General features: G+C 32.6%; 1 protein-coding gene across 1 annotated transcript in view; it reads left to right on the top strand.

Annotated features, from left to right (window-relative positions):
- The window catches only part of LOC117219431 (tRNA dimethylallyltransferase), a 199,861-nt gene that overhangs the window by 49,107 nt on the left and 123,346 nt on the right, over nucleotides 1-27,408 (top strand). The window contains exons 2-3 of the mRNA XM_033468595.2: nucleotides 4,389-4,529; nucleotides 5,041-5,330. Coding sequence (XP_033324486.2) covers nucleotides 4,389-4,529; nucleotides 5,041-5,330 — 431 coding nt within the window. The remainder of the gene's footprint in view (nucleotides 1-4,388; nucleotides 4,530-5,040; nucleotides 5,331-27,408) is intronic.

The raw sequence follows: 27,408 nt of genomic DNA, 5'->3' as shown, positions 1-27,408 counted from the left end.
TTTCAAAGGATTGTTATTTCTTCGATAAAAAATCGTGGTTACCTTCAATTTTTTAACGGCATTGCATATTGTTTACTTCGTATTATTGCATTTCGTGCCAAGGTGAATTCAACGATCTGCTATAACACGAGCAGTCTTCTGTGAAAAAATTTATTTCTATACACTCACTTTGAACGAAGAACGTTGTCAATCAATTTATTCTAACTTTCAGATTTTTTTCACCGAGAATCAACGTTCTTAATTACATTTCCCGAAAACATTAGAGACCCTTGAACGCGAGAATACATATATGTACCTGCTATACCATTTCGTGCGTGTTGCAACCTGTCTTTTTTTCGCGAATAAATTATTTCGTTCGTGTCTGGAGATTAATTATTGCGTCTGGTAAACTTCGTTAATTGCGAAAGTGATCAATGTGGCTGGAGGAAGTTTGTGGATTCGAGATACAGGATACAGATATCCCAGATTAACATCTCCGCGGGCCATGTAATTTAAACATCGAGTTAATAGTTCGTTTTAGCAATATAAAAATTAATTTTAAATTCTCCCAGATTCACATCTTGTATACACACTCCACGCGCAAGTTTTCGTTCAGATCGACAAGAATTGTCGTCGAGAGACGACGATCGTTATCGAAAAGCTCTGTTTTGTAGAATCATGTATTGACAACTAAATTATAAATCACAATGTTCTAGCACATTAAAAAATTTGCACTTTCCTTTTGACAATTATGATTTTTGCATTATTATAAATATTGTAAGACGTACGTCAGAAGCAAAATTCATGGAAAAATGTGAAAACTAAAGAGTTATTAAATAGATTGAATAATTCATGACGAATAATGAATTATTCGAAAAAAATATTTGACTAAAAGGAATTCGGATAATTATCTTAAATAAATATTTATTTGAAATAATCCGAGTAATGCCCAACTCTTTTCTGCTGTATGATCGGAACATTTTGTTCCATATAAATTCAATAAAGAAATAATTTAACAAAGTAATTATAATTAGTTGAACCAAACCGAAAACGCTTTTGTAGTGTGGATCGTTAGTCGCCGTTCGAATCGTCCAAACTTATAAGCCAACGTCTTCGTTCCAGTGGAATGACCTGTTCATTTTTACATATTACAATTTTATTATTGGGTTGGCAACTAAGTAATTGCCGATTTCAGTTATAGATGTATCTCACTCCCATTTTTATGATATCCGTAAATGTTATATTATAAAATTATGATTATTATTATTATTATGTTATTTTTTATTATCCGTGAATGTTAGCAACTGGACAAATTGAATGCAGCGGTCAAGGAAAAGCGACCAGAATTGGTCAATCGTAAAGGTGTCATTTTCCACCAGGACAATGCTAGGCCGCACACGTCTTTATCCACTCGGCAAAAATTGATGGATATTGGTTGGGAATTGATGTTATACCCACCATATAGTCCTAATCTCGCGTCATCGGATTACCACTTATTTCGATTCCTGGACAACTCTCTTCGTGATAAAACTTTTAATCATGATGACGCTGTAAAATCTCACTTAACTCAGTTTTTGGTCGAAAAGGATCACACTTTCTACGAGCGCGGAATTTTCAAGTTGTCAGAGAGATGGCAAAAGGCCATCGAACAAAATAGAAAATACATTACAGATTAAACTTCATTCCAAGTAAAAAAAAATTTTTTATTTCATTGAACAAATCGGCAATTACTTAGTTGCCGACCCAATATATGACGGGTTGTGTTACATGAAATCGTGAAATCGAGAAATCTTGTTATATGAAAATTCGTATCATGAGAGAGTTTAGTGCAAATGAAGACCTACAAGAAACAAAAATTGTCTCCTTTCGCGTATTCATCATATAATTTTCTAATTAAAAAAGAAATCTTGAAAGAAAACTTCAAAAGAAATTCTTGTCACTTTTGAATCATTATTTAAAGTATTTCTAACTGTTGAATTTCGACTTTAATAAAAGAACAGTGAACTGTCGGCAAGTAAAGTGTTAAAAACGAACAAGTGGTTGATTTCCCCTAAATTAAAAGTTCGACGATTAGCGTTCGCTGTTCGCCCGCTTACAATGTTCCCAACCACGCTGCACTTAGGTGTTATGTAATGTCCTCAAGTATGCAGCCGATAGCAGTCATTGAAATGGAATGAGAATTTCATTGCTCCGATTATATCATCGAAAATATTCAACGTTTCGCGGCGAAATGAGTTTATCCATTTCACTGATAGTACTACTTTTTCGCTGTGCTATGGTAGGAACATTGTAGAAAGCGATCGCTACCGGCCACAAGAATGTCAAAAGTCTCCTCATCGAAAGATAAGAAAAATAATGTTAACCGCTTCCTGCGATTTCGTTTCGTTAACTTCCTCGACTGGCAGTGACACTTATCAAGGGTTAGAATGAAACGGCTTGACAGAATGGGGGCTGGATAACGCTTATAACTAGCACGCCGCGGCGTCTGATATTTCCTGATTCAACTTTCTACATCTTCGACCTCTCGTTCTACAATCAGTGGAAACGATCCCTATTTTCCTACGGCGATTCCAAAATCCGGTGCGCACTGGCGTACTTTCTATCAAGAAGCTCGCCACGATTCATAGTTTCGTACGATTTTAATGAAAATCTATAGATTTTCGAGTTGCTGAACTTGTACATGTTATCAGAAGTTCAAAGAAAATTCGAAGAAAAGTCAGACACCCGATATAGCCTTTGCTTTTAACTTATTCTTTATTTCATTTCTTATAACTTACTAATTAGAATATACAATTTAATATAATGGTCTTAATTGTAAACCATTTCTGTAATTAATTATGATAATTATGATAACACCTAAGTGCAGCGTGGTTGGGAACATAGTAAGCGGGCGAACAGCGAACGCTAATCGTCGAAATAATATTAAAGAATATGATCGATTATAAACAATATATGATCAGAATCAACGTAATAATAAACCGCATAATCAATTATAAATATTGTTTGAAATAAAAAACGTCATTTTAAGAATAGAACTATATTTACAGTCAAAACAATTTTAATGCTTATAGTATAAATTATATTTATAGTTATACTTAATACAGTTGTACCTAATATTATAATGCATATTCAGACAAAAAGCAATGCTAAATTATTGGATAATATTGGATATTTGAATAAAGAAGTTAAGAAACTTAATTTTTGTACTTTTTTTCAGCCTTTCCTACCGATTTTTACAAAATTTCTTTATCTCATTGTCTAGCAAATTAATTCTTTTAACGATCAAAAACAAATTCAAGTTGTTTGGTGGAATTTTAAGAAAGTTATTTTCAAAACTCTTATCCCCGAAGGTTTATTTTTGTAACATCCTGGTACGAAAACATTCTATTATTTAAAAATTTTATTAAATTTCTCTATTGGTTGATAATGCATTTGTATAATACAATGATATACAATAGAACGTTTCAATACCAGAACATTGTAAAGATGAATGTTCGGATAAAGGAGTCTCTACTATACCACTGTGCAACGTCTTGTATAATTGAATACGGTGCTCGCAGGATTAACGACTGGGAACTAGAAAAACATACTGATCGTCGATCGTTAGGTCGTCGGCGACCGATGTTTTGCAGCATTATCGTTGGCCAAATGCCTGACTTGCAATGGTAGGCGCATCTTGAATGCGTTGTCAATCACTGCGTACTAAGAATTTCGCAACAAAGGAAATGATTACCATAAATAAAGCGTGAGAATGAAAAATGTGATTCGAAAAAATCACACGCTTGTTACATTATTAAATAAATTATGGAAATGCCCGCTTTTTTGCACAGACGTATTATATGTATACATAGTTAGTAAACGGGGATAAAAGTTCAATTTCATTTTATCGATTTTCTAATAGCGTTTTCATTACTATCAAGTCGTTGGATTTTTCTTTTGAGGGATACAATTAAATTTAACTGCTCGCAAATTAATGAAACAAAACCTAGTGTTTTAATAACGTCTTAGTTAGTTGTTTATGGTTTAATTAGTGGAATTTCTAATACGCGTCGTTTAATGCGTTATTAATATAGCAAATTGGTGGCATTATTTTGGAAATAGTCGCCGGTGTACTAGTTTAGACGTAGTAATTATTTTATCTTATATTATAATATAATTGTTATTTCAAGTAAAATTGAGCTGAAATGCGTTACAATGAGAGAAATGTTAATAGACAGATACAGTTATTTGGTTGTAGATTGTAATTATAAAATACTCTATGATAGAAATCAGTTAGAGTAATTAGTTTTCTACAAAATGATTTATTCTTTCGTATGAAAAGTTATTTACGTTAAACTATGAAACAGTGAATTATATGCTCAATCTTTTAGCGATTATTATACGGTATTTTTCTGTTTGTTTTCTCGCAGTTGTACAAGGGCCTGGACATCATCACCGCCAAAGTAACGAAAGAAGAAAGGGCAATGGCACCGCATCACATGGTGGACACCATAGACCCCCTAATTCACGACTTTACTGTGTTGCAATTCCGGGATATGACCTTACCCATTGTAATTTCTCCACATTTCTCGTTTCGCACAGACCTACTTTTGTTGAAATTACACACGTTAAACCAGTCATCTATAACAGCTGATCAAGATTAATTTTTGATGCGAGTTAGATTTGATCGAGCTGCTCGATATTATTAAAACGAAAGTCAACGTGAACGCGATAATTATGAACGAACTATTAATATCAATTGCATACCGTCGCGATAGGTTCTCTGACATGTAAATAACCTGTTATAAAATCGCTGCTTATGATTTTTCTTGTACAATACGATTAGTCTATGCCAGCCTACGTTCGTCTCGCTTCTGGTCCATTGCCGCACGATTTCGTTTGATCCGAATCGATTCCTTCCTCGGAACGCTTCGTAAAATGAATTCTTAGAACGAAGCGGCATGGCCCCACCCGCAAGACCATGAAACTAATAATTAGACACGGTCTTTAACAACGACCTCTGATTCTGTGCCACGTCGCCTTGAGCCTCCCTCGAATATGCATCTGCTTTGACCAATTTAGATAGACGACCTACTAGTCAGGGAAAAGCTTCCGATCATTGTCGGTGGAACCAATTATTACATCGAGGCTCTTCTCTGGAAGATTCTGATTGCTAATTCGGAAATGGTTGCCAACTCGTCGGTTAATTTGTGCATGGAAAACGCGTACAACGACGGCGATAATAAGAAACTGAAAATCGAATTGGATCGGAACAGCAAGGAGAGCAACGAGAATCTTTTCAAGAAACTGATGGAGATCGATCCTGAAATGGCGAAGAGGTTACACCCTAACAACAGGAGAAAGATCATTCGGTAAGTAACAGCAATTGCATGAATTCGTGTGATGGAAGTAGATTGCGGATTATATGCATTTATGACGATTATTAATTCGGGTAACGTGAGATAGTAACGAAATGATATGCATTTGAAATTGTTGTTGAATTATTTTCAATTCGTGAAGCGTAGTAAAAAAGAAAATTAATTTCTAATTTAATCCTAACAGAGCTGGGCGCAATTAGAATAAAGTTTTATTCGAACATTTCGAATACATTTTTGGAATGAATTCTACGAATAAATTTTTATTCGTTATCTGTTATCTAATCTATGAATTTCAGTTTGGTGCATGAAATTATTTTGCATAAGAATAAGTCTTGCGCTTAGTATCTAGTGATAACTAGACCGTGAATTATGACAAAAATAAGTTGATCACGTAGAAAATTGTAATCAGCACTTAAAAAATTAAAAAATGCTGTTGAACATAGCTCGTATATCTTGTAATTAGTGTTAACAATTTTTATTTTGCATAAAAATCCGCAGTCTAGTGATAAACTTTTATTATCTATTGTGTTGAACAAGCTTGGGCACATTTTATTTGGATTAAAATTGAATTGTTTCTAAAATAACAAGAAAAGTATAGGGCATAAGAGATCGTGAACAGACTGCTTACAAGAATTTATTTACATCACTATGTTTGTTCTTGAAATTTCTCTTACACCAAATATTCTTTCAAAAAGACGTTATGGAAAACAATTTTTATAGTACGGTGTCGCATGTAAGAAAAACTTTTATTTGATGATCAAATAGTAAAATACACTCTACAGAGAAATTATTTTCATGTACAGATAAAAAAAAAAAAAAACTAACGCACGGTTGATTCACATTGACACCTCTCAAATGAAGTAATAATAATGATAAAATCTCGTGTCTGAACTTGAAAAGTGTTTATTAATGTTTTTTAAATTCATCATCAGATTAATAATTCAATTATAAAAACCGTAAAACATTCAATTTTATTCCAATCCATTTCCACGGGTTTTCCTTCGTAAGAATTACGTTGGTCGCCAAGTAACAGTTCATCCAAAAATTGACAAGCCAATGACAGACAACCTCGGCACACGGTAATTTATGATAAGGTATCGTGAATTGTCTTGAAGCAATGATTTAATAATTCGAGGAGAGAGTTTGGAATGTTATCTTATCCATACGTGACGTCTGGTGATCGATTGGTAAATCAAGATCTTGTGAAACGTTAAATCAATATTAAAAATATATGTATAATGATACCGTCAACGCGATCGATTGCTAATCCACCGTGTATGATAATGACCGAAGATGTGAAGATGCCTCGTACTTAAATAAAAAATAGTCAGACACTTGAAAGAACATTGTTTAAACTTTTGCATTGTCTCGTTATCTTTCGTATATTTGATATCTTATTTTACTGCTGACGTTAAGAGAGCATTGTATACCGTACCGTAAGAAACGGTAATCGTAGTTTCTCTATTTCTTAAATATACAAATTGTTTTTATGATCCGCAGTGCTACGAGCAATTGTGTGAAACCGTCAGTCATAAATTGCTATCCGAGGCCGCGTATTTTTTCACTAATGTTTTTCAAACCCTGACTTGTTGACTTCGTGCAAAGAGACTATTTTAATAACACACATAGACCCGACCTTGCTGTATTAAACCGTGCTAAAGCCATAAATGTTGTCATTACGTTTCTCTCTCAAATATTTCTCTTTATCTATCGAGGTGATATAATATTTATACTTAATTTACTATATGTATAAACGCATGAAAGTTACTTGTCATTCGAGCTCTGGGTAATTGTATTAAACTTCTCTATTTGAATTATCAATTGGAGAAAGGGAGAACAGAGTTTTCCGGCAACAATTGATGTAAATGAAAAATAATAGGATTTGCTAACGCCATTGCTAATAATTATACTTCATTGCTACCACTCTTTAGGAATAACGAAAATTCATTCACATCGATGGTTTTCCATGTGTAAATATTAAATTATTTGCTGCAAGTATACGTTTCTGTACTGTACTTATTGAGTGAAAACATAGTTGTTGTTATTTTCAGATTTATTAATTCATTACAGTATTAAAATTCTCAGTTACCTATACGTTTTTATTAATATATTGGGTTGGCAACTAAATAATTACCGATTTGTTCAATGAAATAAAAATTTTTTTTTACTTGGAATGAAGTTTAATCTGTAATGTATTTTCTATTTTGTTCGATGACCTTTTGCCATCTCTCTGACAACTTCAAAATTCCGCACTCGTAGAAAGTCTGATCCTTTTCGGCCAAAAACTGAGTTAAGCGAGATTTTACAGCGTCATCATCTTAAAAGTTTTACTACGAAGGGAGTTGTCCAGGGATCGAAATAAGTGGTAATCCGATGGCGCGAGATCAGGACTATATGGTGGGTGTAACATCAATTCCCAACCAATATCCATCAATTTTTGCCGAATGGACAAAGACGTGTGCGGCCTAGCATTGTTCTGGTGGAAAATGACACCTTTACGATTGACCAATTCTGGTCGCTTTTCCTTGACCGCTGCATTCAATTTGTCCAGTTGCTAACATTCACGGATAATAAAAAATAACATGATAATAATAATAATAATAATTTTATAATACAACATTTACGGATATCATAAAAATGGGAGTGAGAGACATCTATAACTGAAATCGGCAATTACTTAGTTGCCAACCCAATACATTCTTTCAGTTTTTAGATCTAAATCTGTATTTCTAAATTTTCATTGATATACATTTTTTAATTCTTTAAATCTAAATCTATACTTCTAAATTTTTTATCAATACATATTCTTTCATTCTTCAACTCTATATCTTTATTCATACTTCAGCTCTATATCTATATTTCCAAATTTTTGTTTACACGCATTCTTTCAATTTGCGATTGCGTATCTTTATCTCTAAATTTGTATAGCTTCAAGCATGTACATTTAATTGAGAAGATCACAAAAGATAAATCGTTGGGCAAATTGCGTGAAAAACAAGGAAATTGTAATTGATGCAATCATACAACGCGAGAACAAGTGCATTCAAAATGATCGAGATTTCCGTAGGATAATTATTTGGCCGTGGTTCTTGATTTTTATCTCGACACGAGAACACCTCGAGCGCTCGGCATGATCGACAATGGTCAATTAGGGCAGGGTAGGTGCGTTTTCGGACAAGCCTCTCCGCTTTCACAATATGGCCACCGGAGGCAGCTGTCGGCGACGAACCTTTTTCCGTTGCGTAGGGCCTCCGTGAACGCTTTCTTTTGTGAAAAGATGCGGATCCCAATAAAACATTTGAATCAGGTTAAGTTAGGTCAAGCAAGCGCCAGGTGTTAGGCTCGTCTTTCTTCCGGCGAGATTTCATCCGACTAGGAAATATAGTCCCGCTTTCATAGATCCTTTCAAGGCCGTAGGGATCGTTTGTGTAATTGTTGCTCTCGTGAATCCTTCGCGAAAGTGGAACGTATTTTCTGCATAATAGGAAGTCGGCTTCTATTGATTGCCGGTGCATACAAAAATTCCGTTGCGCTCGGTTTCTTTGGAAAGTTCTTTGAGCTGAAAGCTCTTTGAAAAGGTATTATGCATAACGGAACTGAACTTTTCACTAAACTTGATAAACATTTTCAGTGGTGAAAATAAACTTAGTATAGAATCAGAATTTATTAAGATAATAATAGTTTGAAAAGCTGTCGCTTTCAAGATGGTTGTTAAATAACATAATTTAATCGTCTTAAGATTAAAGATAAGGCTAAAGTGATAATTAAACAGCAGATCATTTATGAGAGAAATCGTAATGTGAAACACAAAAAAGTAAAAATGTCGAAAACATGTAATTATATAATATTAGTGTTATTATAATTATATAATATTATTTTTAAATGAATAAAGTTATTAATAGATTTACAGACCATTGATGTATACCTATCAGAGGGATAAGAGCGGCTTGTTTTTTAAATTAACAAGCCATTTAAGAAAATACATAGTATTTCATGCGTTTTTATATCTTTTCCTATTTTTTGACCGAAAATTGATTATTTTGATTAAGTTGATCATTGACTTTTCTTTTTTTATGCAAACGTCGAAATCTTTCATCTTTACTGTCAATATCGACTAACTCACTGCTACTTTCATTGTAGAATGGTGGATGCTCATTTTCACTATTAGATCACTTTCACCATAGTCGGATAACTTTTTATCAAATTATTTATTATGTCCAATAATTTGTTGCTTCGTGAAAATTTTCCCATAGTTTCCAAATAATTTTGTGGGAATTTTTTTGCAAATCACGAAAGAAAAGGAATTCCAATTTTCTAATAATATTATGGCACAAAATAATATTTTTGTTTTGTAAGTGTTTCTTTCTGACTAAATGCGATATATTCTTTGCGATGCAAGAGCATCGATAACAGAAGAATATCGATTGTATATAGGGTATCTCAAAAATGTCTCATAATCTGGAAATGGGGGTTTCTGAGGTATTTGAAGTAATTTTTTCCTTAGCGAAAATGCAATCCGCGGCTTTGTTTACGAGTTATTAACAAAAAACAGTGACCAATGAGAGGCGAGATCAACTAGCGCAAGGCGGCCGAACCAATGAGGAGAACTGAATTTCGACCGCTCGTTGACTCGGTGCCTTGCGCTAGCCCAGCTCGCCTCTCATTGGTCACTGTTTTTCATTAATAACTCGTAAACAAAGCCGCGGAATACATTTTCGCTAAGCAAAAGGTTACTTCAAATGACCTCAGGAACCTCCAATTTCCGGATTACGAGACATTTTTGGGACACCTTGTATACAAGCGTCATATGTTTTTATAAACAAGCGAATATATTGTTACGGTCAAGTAACAATACGAAGAAAGTAAAGGAAGAATGAAAAAATTGAACAAACTACGTTCCGTAGTGGTCAAAATGATTAATCTCGGTATACATAATAAAATTTTACAACGAAAAGAAAAGAAAGAAGGAAACTGCTTTACATAATAATATTTACATATTTTAGAAAAATCGCAGAAAATTTAAAAAAAAATGTATTAAGAATTAGTAACGATTATAAGTATGATTAATATTAGTAGTATTATTAGTATTAGATTATTATTGGTAATGATTATAATGATTATAATTTTGACCACCCTTGGTAGTTTTATTGTTAAGAGAAAAAGCATACTGTTATTATAATATTCTGATATAACATTCTTCATTGGTTTTTAGAATTACGTAAGGATTTTTATCTTTCTTCAACAACTTTAGTAAGTTGAAAATGTTACATCAGTATTTATAAAATTCTGCTACAGTTTTTCATTTTTGTTACAAGCATGCAAGCATACATTATTATTAATATCTTAAATATACCTATTTTGAAACATCGATCAGATATTATCAATATAGTAATAATATTAAACCGTTCAATCAATTTAGATAATATTTTTGTCATATTGCCCGGCTATCATTTCCTTCAAAGAAGCAATGCAATATAAATTCAACAATTCAAGAAAACATATTGGAACACTAATTGTAATTTGCATTGATATACCAACAACATAATAATATAATTTTAATAAACAGCCAATGAGATTGTCTGTATCAATTGCAAAGAACAGTATCTGAATATAGGCATTAATTTGTTTTCTTAACCACTTTACTAGTTGCAAATTGTGATAGTATTTTTCAAGACTTCAAGTGTTTGGTTATTTTGTATATGATCTGTCCAAATAAATAAAATATACGAACATAATTAAATTCGAAGAACGGAACAAATTTTTATGGTGAACTAATGTTCCGATACGAAAGAAATTTATTTTATAGCCGTTTCATGATACATCTTCCTCCATCCGGTCATGTTATTTCAGAAATTGAATACTTTAATAAATTATTTGGATCACGTATGCCCTATTTGAAGACTCGGAAGCAACTTCCTGTAAAAATGGTTATCCTTGTCTGGTCGTCGATTGAACTGACCGTTTCTTATTTACATATTTATGCCTTTGGTAGCATGTTTTAGCATGATCGTAATGTACAGCGTAACACAATTCACGTGAGTAGGTTTGGATAGCTCGTGCATTCACGAACCACTTTTGTATTCAATTTTATGCATTTTTTGATGGACAAGTGTTGGCCCACTGTGGCAATGCATCAACTAGATCAACCTTCTGTATAATGAGTCAGTTTTTAACCATATTTAAGGTAACGTAAAAAATAAATCAGTCGAAGTATGAGTTTTAAAAGTTTATTTAATGAACTTCAAATTTTATTCTTCCACTTTCGAGGAAGTTTTTACTGTAGTAATTAGTTATGAAGGAAATTATTATGTTTGATCTATGAAAGACGAAAAAAACTAGTTTCTGACACATAATGGTGTATTTTATATCATAATATTCTTATTCTAGCATGTATACGTTGACATTAATATTTTATTAATTTATTAAAAATATAATACCCAAACTTTTACACTAATTTCACGCACAACATCGATTAAAAAATTAATTACTTTTACACTGGAACCTATTTTAAACATCACCAATTTCTCAATTGCTTCATTCATAAATAATTACAACAATTATTTATTACAACTAGCCTGCGGATTTTATACACTTCGTCAAAAATGAATAGCTAAAAGACAAAATTGCGAAGACATGAAAACAAATTAATAATATTGTTACACTATTTTCAAATTATTCAAATTATTCGAAGAAACAACTAATTGTAACAATCAGTAAACGTGCTGAAAAACGAGTGTGTCCAGGTTTATTGTTGTTCGTTTTTATGAAATTACAACCGTGTATATATTGATATTTTGTAAAATAGAAAATTCCATGTATGGAACGACTGTATACAAACAATTTCGGAAAGTTTCACAAATGTGTGCCAGTAAAATTCAACAAGAGAAAAAAATCCATAATAAACGCTCCAGACAACGATTCACCGTAGCGTCGCGCACGTGTATGAATGGCCGTGCGTGCACCACGTGGACCGACAGGACCGTGTCACGACTTCCTGGCGCCCGACGGGCGTGTTCTTCCGGAAGCGAGCCATTTCATTAATTTCACTTGCATCGTGCGACTTCTTCCCGCCTCTACACCGATCCAGCGCTACTTTTTCGTAGGCTTTGTTATTCCTAACGGTCCCCGTTCTCGCGTGTTTATCCCTTCTTATTTCTTGTATTTGTTTGGAATATCCACGAAGGGAGTGATACATACATAGCCGTGTCATAAAACAGACCCTTCAATTTCGGCTCCCATTGAAGTAGTCGACCTAAAAAACTGGCTACCAGATTATGGGAAACTAAATTTTCTTCTCATTTCTAGATGGAATTCTTTTACGAACTGAATTTATTAACTTGAATTGTAATATGCACGCTGTTATCAACTGTATATCGTTGTCGGATTTGGAGCAGCATTTTTAGAAATTGGGTGATAACTTGATGACTGTCACTTGATTATATTTGGGTCACACGATTCTTCCTACATTGTTTCCAATGTGAATTAAAATCTTTCATTCTAATTTGTAGGATTTGGAAGGACTTAAGGAGTAATTACTGTGTTCGATTAGAACACGCGAGATTTTAGATTTTAAGATTTTAGGATTTCATAATTTTTGAAGACAACGCTTTGTGGCAATCAACATGTTAAATCGAATTCTAAAATTAATTTACAATGTTGTGTATTATTTTTACATTTTAGCTGTCTTGTCATAATGCAGCATTATTTATTTCTTAATTATTGTATAATTAATCTGTCTTTCCATCTTGTGTGTTTTTTAGCTTCTTCTCGGTTTTCATATATTTCTGAAGCACTTTATTTTCACTTTCTCACGCCTATTCATTGTTTTATAAATATTTGAAGAAGTAAACAATTTCTCTTGCATCAATTAGAATGTTTCTTTATAGTGAACATAGAACTATAACGCAATTAGGACTTATCAATATGAAAGTTTTCTTGTATTTTACAAACCTACAGGTGTCACGAATGCATACAAATTTTCTAAGTTAAATTGTGTTTAATGCAAATGAAACGAAAATGTATTCCTTTTATCAATAATTTTAGTCAATTTTTCGAATGCAGCAACATTCTTAAAATTTTCGAATGTTTACGCAGTTCAATATTTTCTCCATCATATTTATCATAAATTCATAAAATCTGTAGTCTAGTTACGATATGCACTAGTTCACAAAAGTATTCATACACAAGAATTTTCCTCAATTCAATTTTATTGTATTTGTTGATAGCTTGTCATAAATAATTACGGTAAAGACACGACGAGAATTTTATAATTGAAAAATAAAACTGAATAACTTTCATCTGAGGCTACGAACACTTTTCTACAAGAAATAATTGAACATTTGAGATGTAATGCTCGCAATAACGGAATTTACAAAATTAAAAATTTTTGTTTTGTATGATCTGTATCAATACAATCTTACGTAAAATTCTGTTTAAATAAAATAATTATTTCCAATATTCTATCACTTTATATTTGATTTGGAACGTTAGCACTATTTTATGAATAAATAAGTTAGATTTGTTGGTACCCGACCTGAGAAAATTTTTCGAGTTCAAAGGGCAAATATATTGAAATCAAACAATCGTTTCAGAGTACATACGTGTACCTTAATTTCGAAATATTTTTCGGAGGTCTGAAGAAATTTTGCGTCCCTTGCGAACCAAGAAGATTTCTTGGATATGGCCTCGGAGCATTAAAAGGGTCGGCCGAAGGGAAGAAAATGAGTTTTCTGGGGGCGCAGGTTATAAATCAGGCTTCCCTATAGCAGGTGTTCCGTAAGGTTCCACATCGGCAGATGCCTTTAAAACGAATTTCAGACTTTCGTAACATTTGTGACACGGTCGACGATTTTCGTATCAGCGGCTAATTATTGCAGTACCCTCATTATTTTCACTTCAGAGAGTCCACGAAGGGCACAATTTATTCTTGTCGCTTTACAATTTGTACAATCGCTGATTCTTGACCTGAGAAAGTCAGTGTATTGTTTTTTAACGAATTTGTCCAAACCTTGAGTCGTTCTAACTCGTTCGCTGTCAGAGTTAATAGTTTTCATAGTTAAGTACGGTGGGCCAGTAAAAATTAATACTCGAATACCTTTTATTTTTTGAGATAAGAAGTGACTTTACTGATAGTATTTCAGTTAGTAAAGTTAAGATATCTTTGAATCCAGAGTTGGTTTTATTCGGATGACAGATAAAAGATAAAGACTGACAAATAAAGTTTGATTCAACACTATCGAATAAATATTTGATCGAATAAAAATGTATTTGTATAAAAATTTATCCGAATAAAGTCTCATTCGAATAAGAATTCATTCGAACAAGATTTTATTCGTATAGGAATTCATAATAGGAATTCATACGGAAAGTAAATGATTTGAATACAAATGACGGAATATAAAGTGTTTTTTCATAGTTCACTTATACCATATTTCGAATTATTGGGATAAAGGTTTTCCGAATTATTCGAATAAAAAATAATACGAATAAAGAATTATTCGAATAAAAAATAATACGAATAATGAATTATTCGAATAAATAGATAGAAAATAATTTATGATGAATTCGGATAATTATTTTAGACAAATATTTATTGGAAACAATCTGAATAATGCCCAATTTTGTTCTAAACTAATCATTTTTCAACATACACTCTCGTCCACAAGTACGTGGACACTTCCTTAATTAAAATAATTATATAAAAAAAGTTATGAAATCATTGATGAACATTATTAGGACTTTTGTATTTAATTTGAACTATATTAGAGAATATATTTTAAAAATGACATATGTAATATGTTATCAATAATAACAAAACACAATTAAATTTTCTTTTCGTCAATGTATCCGCCGCGTGCTCTTCAAACTTCTTTAACTAATTTTAGTATTCTAGCTATCAATTTTTTATGGTATCCGATGAATATCTTTTCGCTCAGATTGTAATCATCCCTGTAAATGTTTTCTAGATTTTTGATACTTTTTCTGTTCTTTTTCTAAATGAGATAAGGAAATCTGGATGAACGAGATGAACGATGAACGGATGGGAAATGGAGGTTTCGAATACTTTTTACACTGATTGTAGGTCAATACTTTTCTATATGAAAATCTAAAGTTCTGTTAATAAAGTTTCTCTCGTCATGTTTCTAAATATAACAGAGGTATTCAAGTGCTACTTCTTACTGGATCATCCGGTATTTATTATTTCATTCATTATATTAAATTCAGCACATTGTCTACAAAAATGTAATACAAATTTTCGACGTATCCTGCTATAATAATAATTGGATAGCGAATTTTTGTGTAAAATAAAATTTTTGTTCAGCAATTGTAAACTAAAGCTAAATGAAAATATATTTCTTGTTTTAATACTTTTAATCGACTAAAAGCTAAAACTAAAGCTAAATGAAAATATATTTCTTGTTTTAATACTTTTAATCGATTGAAAATAATGTAACAGTGTTCTTAAATTCTTTCAATATTTTCACTATTCTGTATTTTTTTAATTAATTTTTTCAATAAATGCATAAAATCTGCAGTTTAGTAATAATAATATCCACGAAATAAGTTTGATTTTCCTTTCGTGAAGCACACAAAATCAATATAGTCACTGATTTGTGACGCTGGTAATTAACGTATTAACTAGCAGAATATAAATCTTCTAAGAAAATTTGATTTTACTTTTTATTTCGAACGTCGGTATTAACTATCTTAACAATTTGCTCCCCAGCGCGCTGGCATAAGTGAATGTATTTAATATGCGCGCTGTCGATAGTTATTTTGATCTATTTGTCGAAATGATCGATGACTGTACCACTGAGAAAACGGACTCCATTAATCCAATGTGTATTGATCTTTGATATGCCAAAGGCTAATGGCAGTTTAAATAATCAAGATTTGCGATTTGAAACTTTGTTTGCAGTCTCTGCATACTCTTTTTTGTTGTTAGATCACATTCATATTACTATTTTTGCTATTACATGTATTAGTTTCATTATTTTTGTAATACTTTTATTATCTCAAGCTGCTAAACAAGTTTATTTGACTAATTATTAGACGAAAGAAGAATTTTAAAGTACTGCAGTATCGCGTTCACTCTATTAACATAATTAAAAATACGTTTTTAATTAATTTCTGCTTGACATGAGAGACGACGAAAATTTTTGTTTTGCATATAGATCCACAGTCTAATAATTATGCAATACTCTGTTTCATTAAACGTTTATTATATCACCACTGAACTAAATGTGACTAGACTACAGATCTTTACTTTATAAACTTTTAATATATTAGAAGACAGTTAAAATAATAACAATTAATCGCAGTTACCTACTTTATCCTTGCCATAAAAAATATGTTTATGGGCTAAATAATATTTGTCTGTACAAAAAATAATTGTTCAGTGATCGAATTTTTTTCTTTTTTTTTATGCATATTTAACGTCATATCGACAACTAGGTTAAAAAACTTTCATTTAGCCAATAATCCAAATTTGTTTATTTTCGTAGAAAATTTTTATAGAGAATGAAAGTTAATCGCAACTGTTACATTTGTTTGTCCGATCGAATCAAATGGTACTAAGAAACAAATAACCGACGAATGTTTAATAAACGACTTGTCAGATCTTTTCTCCACTGTTGTGAGATCGCCCGAGCTTTAATCCGCTTAATATACACAGAAATAGAGCAACGCGAATTATACTGAATCATTTGAGCTGGAGATAAGCCGTCACTCCGAGTAATGATTTATAGCCGATGCTAAACAAATTATGTAGATCACGGTGTTTGATTGGCACCGGAAGTAGATAGCCGAGACCTACCATTCAGGAATCACGGAACTGGTGTCGTATAATCATTGGTCGAGCATAAATTCGTGTTCCTCTCTGAGAGCATCGTCGAATCCGCGCGGACTTCACATTTTCCTTTTGCCGACCTTAATATTTTTCTCCAGCGATTCTGTCGCCCTTGTGGAACTTCTTGTCTCGTCGTTGTGAATTATAAACCGATCGGCCAGCGAAAATTGGAGCCCGAAAAAATATTCAGTATTTTGTAAAGTATTTTTTAACACATTGTAATATTTGCTTTTGATAAAAATATTTTTAATCGAAAATTATTATAAATAATTTTATCTCATTTGTATTATCTTATTATGATACTGGCCATATCAAAAGAATTTATTATTTTGTTGTAAATAGCCTTAAAACACGATCCTTTATACTTACTGAATAGGGTAAAATACAATGTTTTATAGAAAACTTAGGTTAAGACGTAAATATAAGAATACACTCTGACACAAATGTAACCTGTTCGATTAATAATTTAATTTACATAATAATTAACTTTTAACATTTAACAAATAGAAAATAGCATCTTTTAATGTCAATTACCACAATCGATAAAAAATTCATACGCATTCAAATTTCTTCTTCTCTCATTTATAACTACATTTTCTCTAAACGTTCATTCACGCAATACTCGCCAATTAACATTTATATCAAGTTCACAATTAACTGTCACACATAATTCACATTTATCATTAAGCGGTCGATCAACAATAAACTAGTTGAATTTAATATTGTAACAGCCAAGAATATCTTGGCAAATTGTTATAGACTGATGTCTGATGAACAATTACTAAATAATAATAATAATAATAATCGAAAATTACGCTTTAAAAAATGGAGGTCTCAGATTAGGTACTATTACCCTAAATTTGTTAACTGATCTCGGTTTCGTTGCTAAAACGACATGGTTTGCGAAATACTATGCCTGCTGATTCATATAAGCGGGGCAGGTAATATTTCTGACGTTGGTTTCAGGTTGGGGAAACAAAAACAAGGGAAAATGTTGAACGATTTCAGGCAAGTTGCAAGCAAAACAATTAACGACGAAAGTTCCTTCTTGTGTTCGAGATTGAAGCGTTCAGTTCGGTTCTATCGTCGTAAATTTTAGGTTGCGTCGAAGGTTTTTTTTATTAAGGTGTGGGGCCAATATTATTAGGCAACATTTATTATTTGATCGCTTACTTAACTTTCACTTATTCAGCCGCGCCGCTTGTTCAACTACGAAACCGTTCTGTATTCGCATTGTGCGTATCGAAAGCGATAGGAAGTTCTGGGGCAGTTCTGGGATATGAAGCTTTTAGAACGTTCTTGTGAGATAATACTTTTTCTGTACGTCTGTTGTAAGCGATATAATATTTTACAACACAACACCTTTCTTTTTTGAGGTACCGTTTTCATTTAGCTAGTCGATCTCGTTTTTAAATGTAATGAACTCCAAAAAAGTCGAACCAAAAATAAAGAACGAAAACATAAAATAAACTAAAAACTAAATTAAAAAGCATCGAAGACGCCCGACTAAGAATCAGCTCTGAGAACTCAAACTTTTATTATAATGACATCGAAAGATACGCAACTCGTTGATACTCATGTGTATATTGTTATGGTGCTTAATTTGATACCACCAGTTCAGCAACTTCAACGATTCAATTTAGAAAGCCATTTAATCAATGAAATGAACATTGTTATTTCATTTAAAACTTTCCAATAAAGCTGTGCATATCGTTTTTCTCACGTACATACAAATTCAGTGATTGAGTACATCTCAGCCAATATCGTAAAAGTTTATTTTTCTTCCGCGTAGAATAAAAATCTGTGAATAAAAACATAAATTTCCATTTAAAGAAACGAAGTTACTCTGAAAATAAAGCAATTGACAAAAAAGAATAGATAAAGTAATTGTACATATTTCTTCCTTGAAATCGAGTATCTTTTGTATTTTACATTTGCCTTGACAATGTGTTGTTTTCGAGTGTACTTCGATTTAAAATTTTTTTTTATATTAAGCAGTTTTAACCTCTATAAAAAGGTTGTTCTACAAATACGTACACATACAGTGTAGTCGCTACTTATTGCTGAGTTTCACACTACTTCACATTATATTTTAAGCCCAGATTTTTTCAGTAAAGAATATAAAATTCAGCAAATCACCTTAGGGGGCTTTGCGAATATCACATTATATGATAGTGGATTAAAACATTTACGCAATCGCAATTGTCGATTTAAAGTTTTCAAATGATCACCCTGTATATTCGACTACAACTGTATAGCAACGTAAAAATCGTAGCCCCTTTGAATTGTAACACGAATAGGAGAATTGCGATGAGCACTATGTATATGAAAGTTCGTAGAAATGTCGTGGGCCAGCATGTGAAAGTTTCGTTCAGCCTCGCGTCATACAACTTTACGTTCGAGTAGGAAATGGAATGTCCCGTCTTTATCGTGGCTGGTGTTTCAGCATTGACCCCGCCGCCTTAATAAAGTAGCGGGTTTTCGATTCGATCTGTCTGGACACGCCCAATGATCCTTTCACGCTCTCTCTCTCTCTCTCTCTCTCTCTCTCTCTCTCTCTCTCTCTCACTTTCTATCTTTTTCTCTCTCTTCCTCTCTTCCTTCCTTTCTCTGCACAATCTTTCTTTTTCGTACCCCCCGTCATTACTTTTTATCCTCGTCTTGCGTTCGGTCCGCACCGAAGAAATAAATTTCGAATATTCCCTCGGCCGGCTTTAAAACAGATGACCCGGTCGATTGTCATGTAACGTTTTCTTTGTTTCGATTCGGTCATGCTGTCTGTGTGGAGCAATTTGAAAATCGTAGTAGGGGAGAGTTGCTAAATGATCTTCGAAATCGTACGGCCGATAATTAAATCATTTATTATAGTGGCGTAATTTCAAGATCGAATGTGAAGCGTGTTTCAAGTGTAAAATTGAGATTCTTACTTGTTTTTTGTCGTAATGATTTCATGAGATTACTGTACAGTTTCTTATACATTTGACACTAACCTTGGAGGTGAATCTTAAGTTTTGCATATTTGATCGAAAAACAAAAGATAGAAATTATTTTTTTCATTTACAATTGCGTAATTATTACATGCAGAGATTTGTAACAAAAGACAAATTTAAAGACATAGTTGATCTATTATTATCCTACATTTTGCTAATCCGTGAACCCATTGTGTGAAAACAGTTTTTAGTACAGTCAAATACAAAAGTCTAAAAATTCAGAAATCAAATATAAATATATGTGACTTGCATCATTTTCATAATCACTGGTCCAAATGTTGTACCAATTAGTATTTATAATTCTGATCGAGCAGTGTATTTTTTAGAATACGATAATTTTTTCTATTATTTTCTGCTGTCCAAATTAAATTTAAAAGGTAAGGGAAAAGTCATTAATTATTTTTTTGATATAACTTTTTGCACGAGCATATTAAGTTTTCTCGAGACTGAACGATTTTTAAGTGGTGTACAATGCTAATAACTTTTCGTTAGAAAAATAGAAGTGAATCTAGATGAAAACAACTTAGAACTTAGAATAAAATTTGTTGTTGCGATAATCGCTGTTGAAAGTTTCGCACGCAGCGTTAATATTCACGAGAAGTAGAAACGAGATAATTCATGGGCGAACTCATTCGCTGCCTATTCATTAGCACGCGTATCCGACTTTCAGCAATGATTATTTTGGAAATACAGCTTCGTTTGACCAAATTTGATTACCCTCCGCTTTTGTTTTCATGTAGATACATATCATTCTATATTTTGTTAGATAGTCTCTGTATGCTGCTGACACATTCTATTGTACTTTTTAAACTCGTTTCAGTTTATTAATGCGTTGTTATATAGTTTGTAACACACACACATGTTCGTTTCATATATCAAATAAAATATTTATTTTTGTGAGAATGTACTATGCGAAGGATGTGGTTGGCAAAATATAATCAAAATTATTGAAGACTGAAATTTTTAGCGATGATTGTTTAGTTTAAGAGGTGGTATGTATTATGATAAAATTAATGTGATTCCATATGGATGAATAAATTGAATGAAATTTAATTAGCCGAAGCTTTATTGTTTATTATTTATTGTTATTGATAGAAGAATTTAATTTTATTCAACGAAGATTTCATTTTATTCTAATATCAATATGGCGCTTAAGAGCACTAAGTATGTTCATTTTAATGTCCACAAATTTTATATATAAGAAATAATAGTCGTAAGTCAAGTGAAGTGTTGTCAATTTTCCTAAATAAAAAACTTCACAAGAAAAATTGCATTTTTCAATCTCAAGTGATTTTGTGAGGCCAGATTACTCTTCTTTTGATTTTATCATCATTTGATCAGTCATCGATCAAATGACTGGATCCACGTTTTCTATTTTAAACTTGAAATTCAAGACTTTTATAGAAAATGATTGAATAGATTTATGAATTTTAGCCAGGGGTTGAAAATATTTGGAAGTTAACTATTTTTTAAGCTGTTTCGTAATGATTGTACAAAAATTGTATCGTACCAAACTTTATATTTTTCATACATTGCTTGATTAAAATATACTTATATCGCCATTAAATAATTGAAATATATCTGCTCACGGATACGAAAACTTAGCATAAATTTGCATTTCAGCATCGCGTACGGAATAATTAAACTATTTAATTGCAATTCGCAAAGTTATCCGAAAGATCTAATATTTTGAATGTCGAAGTTTTAAAGGGTCCTTATTTGAGAGAGAACAAAATTTTGTACAAATATCAAAATCTATAAATTGAGTTTTTGCCATAAAGTATCGCTTTCCAGACCATTGTACGTCCTAGGATCAACGAAAGAAAGAAGTTCCTAAATAACTCCTGTGCCTTGCAACAGATGCAGAAAACATTTCACGTTTCATTATCCGCAGCTGCTTAGCACCTTGTACATTTCTCATAATTAGCAGCACCTGTGATTACTCGTCCTCCTCGTCCTCGAACGTTCCACGAAAACACTCTACCGTCCTTTTCCCCTCGGAGGAACTGTTACGACGATATAATGGACCGAGTTTCGTGGAAAATACAGAAACAGATTTTCAATACTGGCTTCATAGAGACGTTAATCAACATTTTCACGGTTCGATTCACATGGTATATCAATAATCAAAATTGTCGATGTTGTTCTATAACCGGGGTAGCCTATGATCAGCTATACTACGTTGCACAGCTTACTTTATATAATTTTTATATAATTAAATGAACATTCATTTTTATTTACTTTATATTTATTACCACAGTAAAATATTATTTTTATTAATTGTCTGGAAAATTTCTACTCCTTCTTACCTTCCTTTCTTATAAGGTTACACCGATTATTGAGCAAACGTATATCAAACTTTATCGTCCAATTTTAGTATTTCTCTGATAACATAAAATGTAGTCTCGAAACATATATCGATAGGAAATGTGCAAAATAACGACTGTCTAGTCGGACATTGAAATATTTTATCGGGAGCAAAAAATATTTTCAGAAGAATGTGCAAAAGGGTATCCGGTTGTTACTATAAGGGTTAAGAGAGTATTAGTTTAGAACTTCAAAACATTGATCTCTAAAATTTAATTTTCTTAACCCTCGAAAATAACCTTTCTGCTAAGTATACACTTATGATCATTTATCTTTTTATTTGTCAATTTTTTATAACATATTTTTTATAGTATTCCTTCTAGAAACATAAGGAAATTGAAATTAGTTGCCAGAAACTTGGCATACAGTAAAAGTATACAGTTAAAGTGTATGACCTTGAAAATATGTGTGCAAAATCATTTGCTTCAATTCGTAAAATACTGATGTTATAGAAGTTTAATCATAAATGTACACTTTTCTATGAAATTTATATGAAAAACTTTGAACGCGTTTTTATCGTAAGTGTATTTTTTAAACTGACGTCCATGATGTCTCAAGATTTAATTCTCATAGGAGAGAATCTTCATCAGACATGTCTTTGTCGACTGAACTAGAAATTTTTTAAAATATTAAGTTTAACTATTCTTTTTAATATACTGAAGACGAAAAAGTACTAAAAATCGAAACTTTATCTTTAATGTACCTTCATCTTTTTAATTATCAAGATTTTTACTTTATTTTAGTCGTTGTGAGAATTACACCGTTCCCAATGAAGATACTTTTCCTCCCGCTGTTTAAAATTAGCGGATCGATTGAAATCGCAGACTCTAGCAGACCATCTGTTTTAGAACAGCTATTATTTTAGTTTAGAACAGCTTTTATTAATTCCAATACGAAACAACTTACTATTAAAATAAGAAAAAGTCACAGTCTTAATAAATAAACACATTTTAGACAGTAATATCGCCTTAAGCGGTCTGACACATACAGTGATACACGAAAGTATCCGAACGCCTTTTAAAACGGAATAACTTCTTTGAGATGTTAGAGGAATTAATTGACTAAACAATGGTTAAAAAATTGTTTTCAAAAATTACAATTGGTTGGATAGGTATAATATATATATTTATTATTATTATATATATATATTTTTAACTTTTTTATCTAACCGTGTAACGAAAATGTAAAAAATACGTCTTACAGATCTCGGTAACTTATACGCATACTGAGAATTTCATCGAAATCGGCTAACGTTGTTATGAGCTACAAGCAATTAAAGATTACAAGACCGGCAGTTTTTCACAACTTTCAACCGATAACTGCAACAAATTTCGAAATTTTTGACATCTTTCAATCTCTGCATCAACCGATTTTTATGAAATTTTCGGCATGTATATAAGTTACCAGGATCTATAAGACGTATTTTTTTTTAAATTTCCGTCACATGGTTAAATAAAAAAGTTACGAAACAAGAGTTTCTCATTTCTTTTGCCATTCCAACCAATAGCAATTTTTGAAAATAATTTTATAGCCATTGAGTTGTAAACTAATCGCTTTCAACAAAATTCGCAACAAAATTTCGAACGCTCGGCCCGATTCTAAAGAAGTTATTCCGTTTTAAAAGGCGTTCGAATACTTTCGTGTCTCACTGTGGCAATCGCAGGCCGTCGGTGCAGCCGGTTGCTATCGCTTCACGTGTCGCGGTTGTATTTATTTCTAAGTTTCCCATCTGCCCGTGGTGGTAGGCCCTGACAAATGCTGATATCTTTAGTGCGCATTATTTCGCACTTTACAGGACTGATAACGGCGACTTAACGCTATAAATTCTGTTCTCCTCGCAATTGCGCGCGCGGAATGGGTGCCGCGGTGACGCCACGCCGAGGGAAACCTTGCGGAGGGATACACGAACACCGCTTAGGCCTAAGCGAATTTATCGGGTTTCTTATTCTACAGTTTCCCTGATACAGAATACTATTTGACGGCGGCGTTTTAGGGATATCTTTCGAGAAAGCTGCTGAACGAACGTGTGATCGAACCCTGCTCGGCGAAACGCTGATGCCCGAATGTGTACCGGAGTCAGCTCGGCTGATAAAAGAAGATAGCGTTGGCCAACGTTGTCTACAAACGTTGACAAAACCGATCTTGTTGCATAGAATGGGCACCGTAAATGTTTTCCGTATCTATGGTTGAAGAGACCGTTTTACTCTTCCACCGGTTTCACGTGGTCGAAGCTATTTTAACCGAGGTTCGGAAACGTTACGTAACTTTTCAGTTGGTTCTGTTTCAAATGTGCAGCTTTTTTGAACAATTCTCTCACATTATATACAGGAGATGTTACAGCCATATGAAGAAAAGAAAGTTTAGAATAAAAGTTGAACGCTACAGAGTGTAAATCAAGGTCCCCTTGGATTAAACAAATTGGAACCCATAATATTTTCCCATCGTATTTTAGCGGACATCGAGACGAATTCAAAACATATATTACACGAGATTTTTATTAACATGTTACTCCATTTACAGTAGTGGAAATGTGAAACATTTAGCTGAACTACATATGATTTGCACACTCTCAGAATCAAATACGACGAGAAGTTAAATGTTTTATTTATTCGTCTCGATGTCCTCTAAAATACGGTGTAAAAAACATTATTTGTTCCTACTTATTTAATCCAAGGAGACCTTGATTTAGCTATGAAAACGTACAGTTTTTGAAATTTTTTATTGAAACTTACTGTACACCTTGTACCATTCAACTTTTGTTCTAAACTTTTTTCTCTCAGATGGCTGTAAGGGGGGTGAAAAATCGTGCGTCGCGTTAGAGGTAACATCTTGTATGTATTCAAAAGCGGACGATTTTGTCGGAAGTGATCTTACGTGACGTAAGAATGAATATTTTGTTTATTGTAGGAGCAGATATTTCGTTCAACGATATTAAGAAGCTCTGCAATTGTAATATATCATCGAATAGCATCCAGTGAATGGTGCTATAGCAATACATATTAACACTTTAATGGCCGCACGTCTACGCAGTTAATCGTCGTCAGGGACCGGCAATATTTATGTAAATTCATGAAATAATTCAACACGTGCGAATATATACATAAAGCAAAAACAACAACAACAATAACAACACATTTAATGCAACAAATTTAATATTTTTCCTTTGTGTGATAATTATTAAAGCATCACACATATATATGTTTGAGCGTCCATTAAAGTGTTAACACTGGATCTACCTCTAAAAGTGATTGATGTGTATTGCTTTATAAGGACGTCAAGATTGAAGTTATATGTTCGCTTGAATTGATAACGTTGAAATAGAAAATGTGAAACCGGTCATTTTGACCGGCGATTTACAGTCTCAATTTACATCGACAAATAATTTCATTCCTCATTTCTGGGCGACGTGGAACTGAAAGTGTTATAAACGGTCTGAAAGTAACCTGTTTCCAAGGAAATTTTCTTACACAGATTCTGTGGCGTTAGGTGTATGCCAAAGTTTTAGTCGTTTGTTTAATCGGTCGTGTACAGCGATTTGTGCGGGCTATAATCTCCGGCCTTTTTGTGCAATTGTTTGTTTGCTAACGGCGCGTTTCAGTCAGCAACTTCATTATCAACTAGTGCCGACAACTTCATAAAATTACACTGACAAGGATGAGCGGCAAGAAGCTGTGCTTTCGACAAGCATGCTAATTAATTCGTTCGGCTTTTGGTGAAGATATTCTATCTCAGAATTCATTCGTCCGAATCTAGGCAACACTTTTTCGGATTACTTTTGAAAGATCGCCCAAACACGAAAATAGTTTAATAATTTTATTGTTTTGATTGACACATTTAATTCGCATTGAATATATATTGTTGCGAATTTCATTAACTCTACGCTGTAATTGTAAATAATTGTAATTATATAACAGATATTTGGTACCCATCTCGACGGTCCGATCTCGTTTGTCGGTCGTTACATGGCAAACCCAATCTTCTACTATTTCTTTAGGGGTTGTCTACCACAAGGCAATATTTCATTATAGCAACTGGATTCGGAGAAGTCGCCCAACAATATAAATAAATCGATCTAAGACGATTCTATGTAGAACGTAATTTATTGTACGAATCGGTAAAGATTTAATTTAGCTGTTTCGATGAATGTTCCATTATCCGAACAATCCCTGATTAGTTTTTATAATAGAGGTTCTACTGTATCATTGTTCCTGGATGGAATTCAAAAATTGTGTGTGTGAGAGAGGGATAGTGAAAAATTCATGAAAATGTAATTAATTTATTAATTGTAATTTTCTGTGAATCTACGATTACAAAGTACTAATATTATTGGACGATATTAATTATGAAATCTTCTTACGAATATGTGTCCATTAAACGCGTTACATTTAATAATGTAATTATCTAAATTTTTCGAGTGCTTCAAGTAATAGGGACCTGAAAATAATCGTCATTCTGAGAATAGTTTCTAAGGTCTCCTTATTTAACTCTCCGATGGCGGGCAACGTGGAATTCGTTTTCGGAATATTCCTTCAATTTAGTTATCTTTTATTACTTTTTGTTAAATACAGCAGTCACATTTCCTGGAAATGTAAGACGATATTAACAGAAATTCTTTCTTTTTTTTAAATTTTGTTTCTCTTTTTATAGCCCTCTTAATGTAATTTTTAGAATGCATCTGCACAACAAATAAAACTCGCCCGAGATTGGTGTGTTAACAACTCTAATGTTGTAAACCGAATATGAAATGATATTTTCTTATCACTTAATAACATGTAACTTAATTTGTAATTTTTCAGTTTTATGAATGAAATATCTCATTTAATCAACGATAAAGCATACTTACTAAACCAGTGAAAAACTGAATGTA

Source organism: Megalopta genalis, chromosome 2 (genome assembly GCF_051020955.1).
Source record: "Megalopta genalis isolate 19385.01 chromosome 2, iyMegGena1_principal, whole genome shotgun sequence".
Taxonomy (NCBI): domain Eukaryota; kingdom Metazoa; phylum Arthropoda; class Insecta; order Hymenoptera; family Halictidae; genus Megalopta; species Megalopta genalis.
This window is presented reverse-complemented; position numbering and strand designations above follow the sequence as displayed.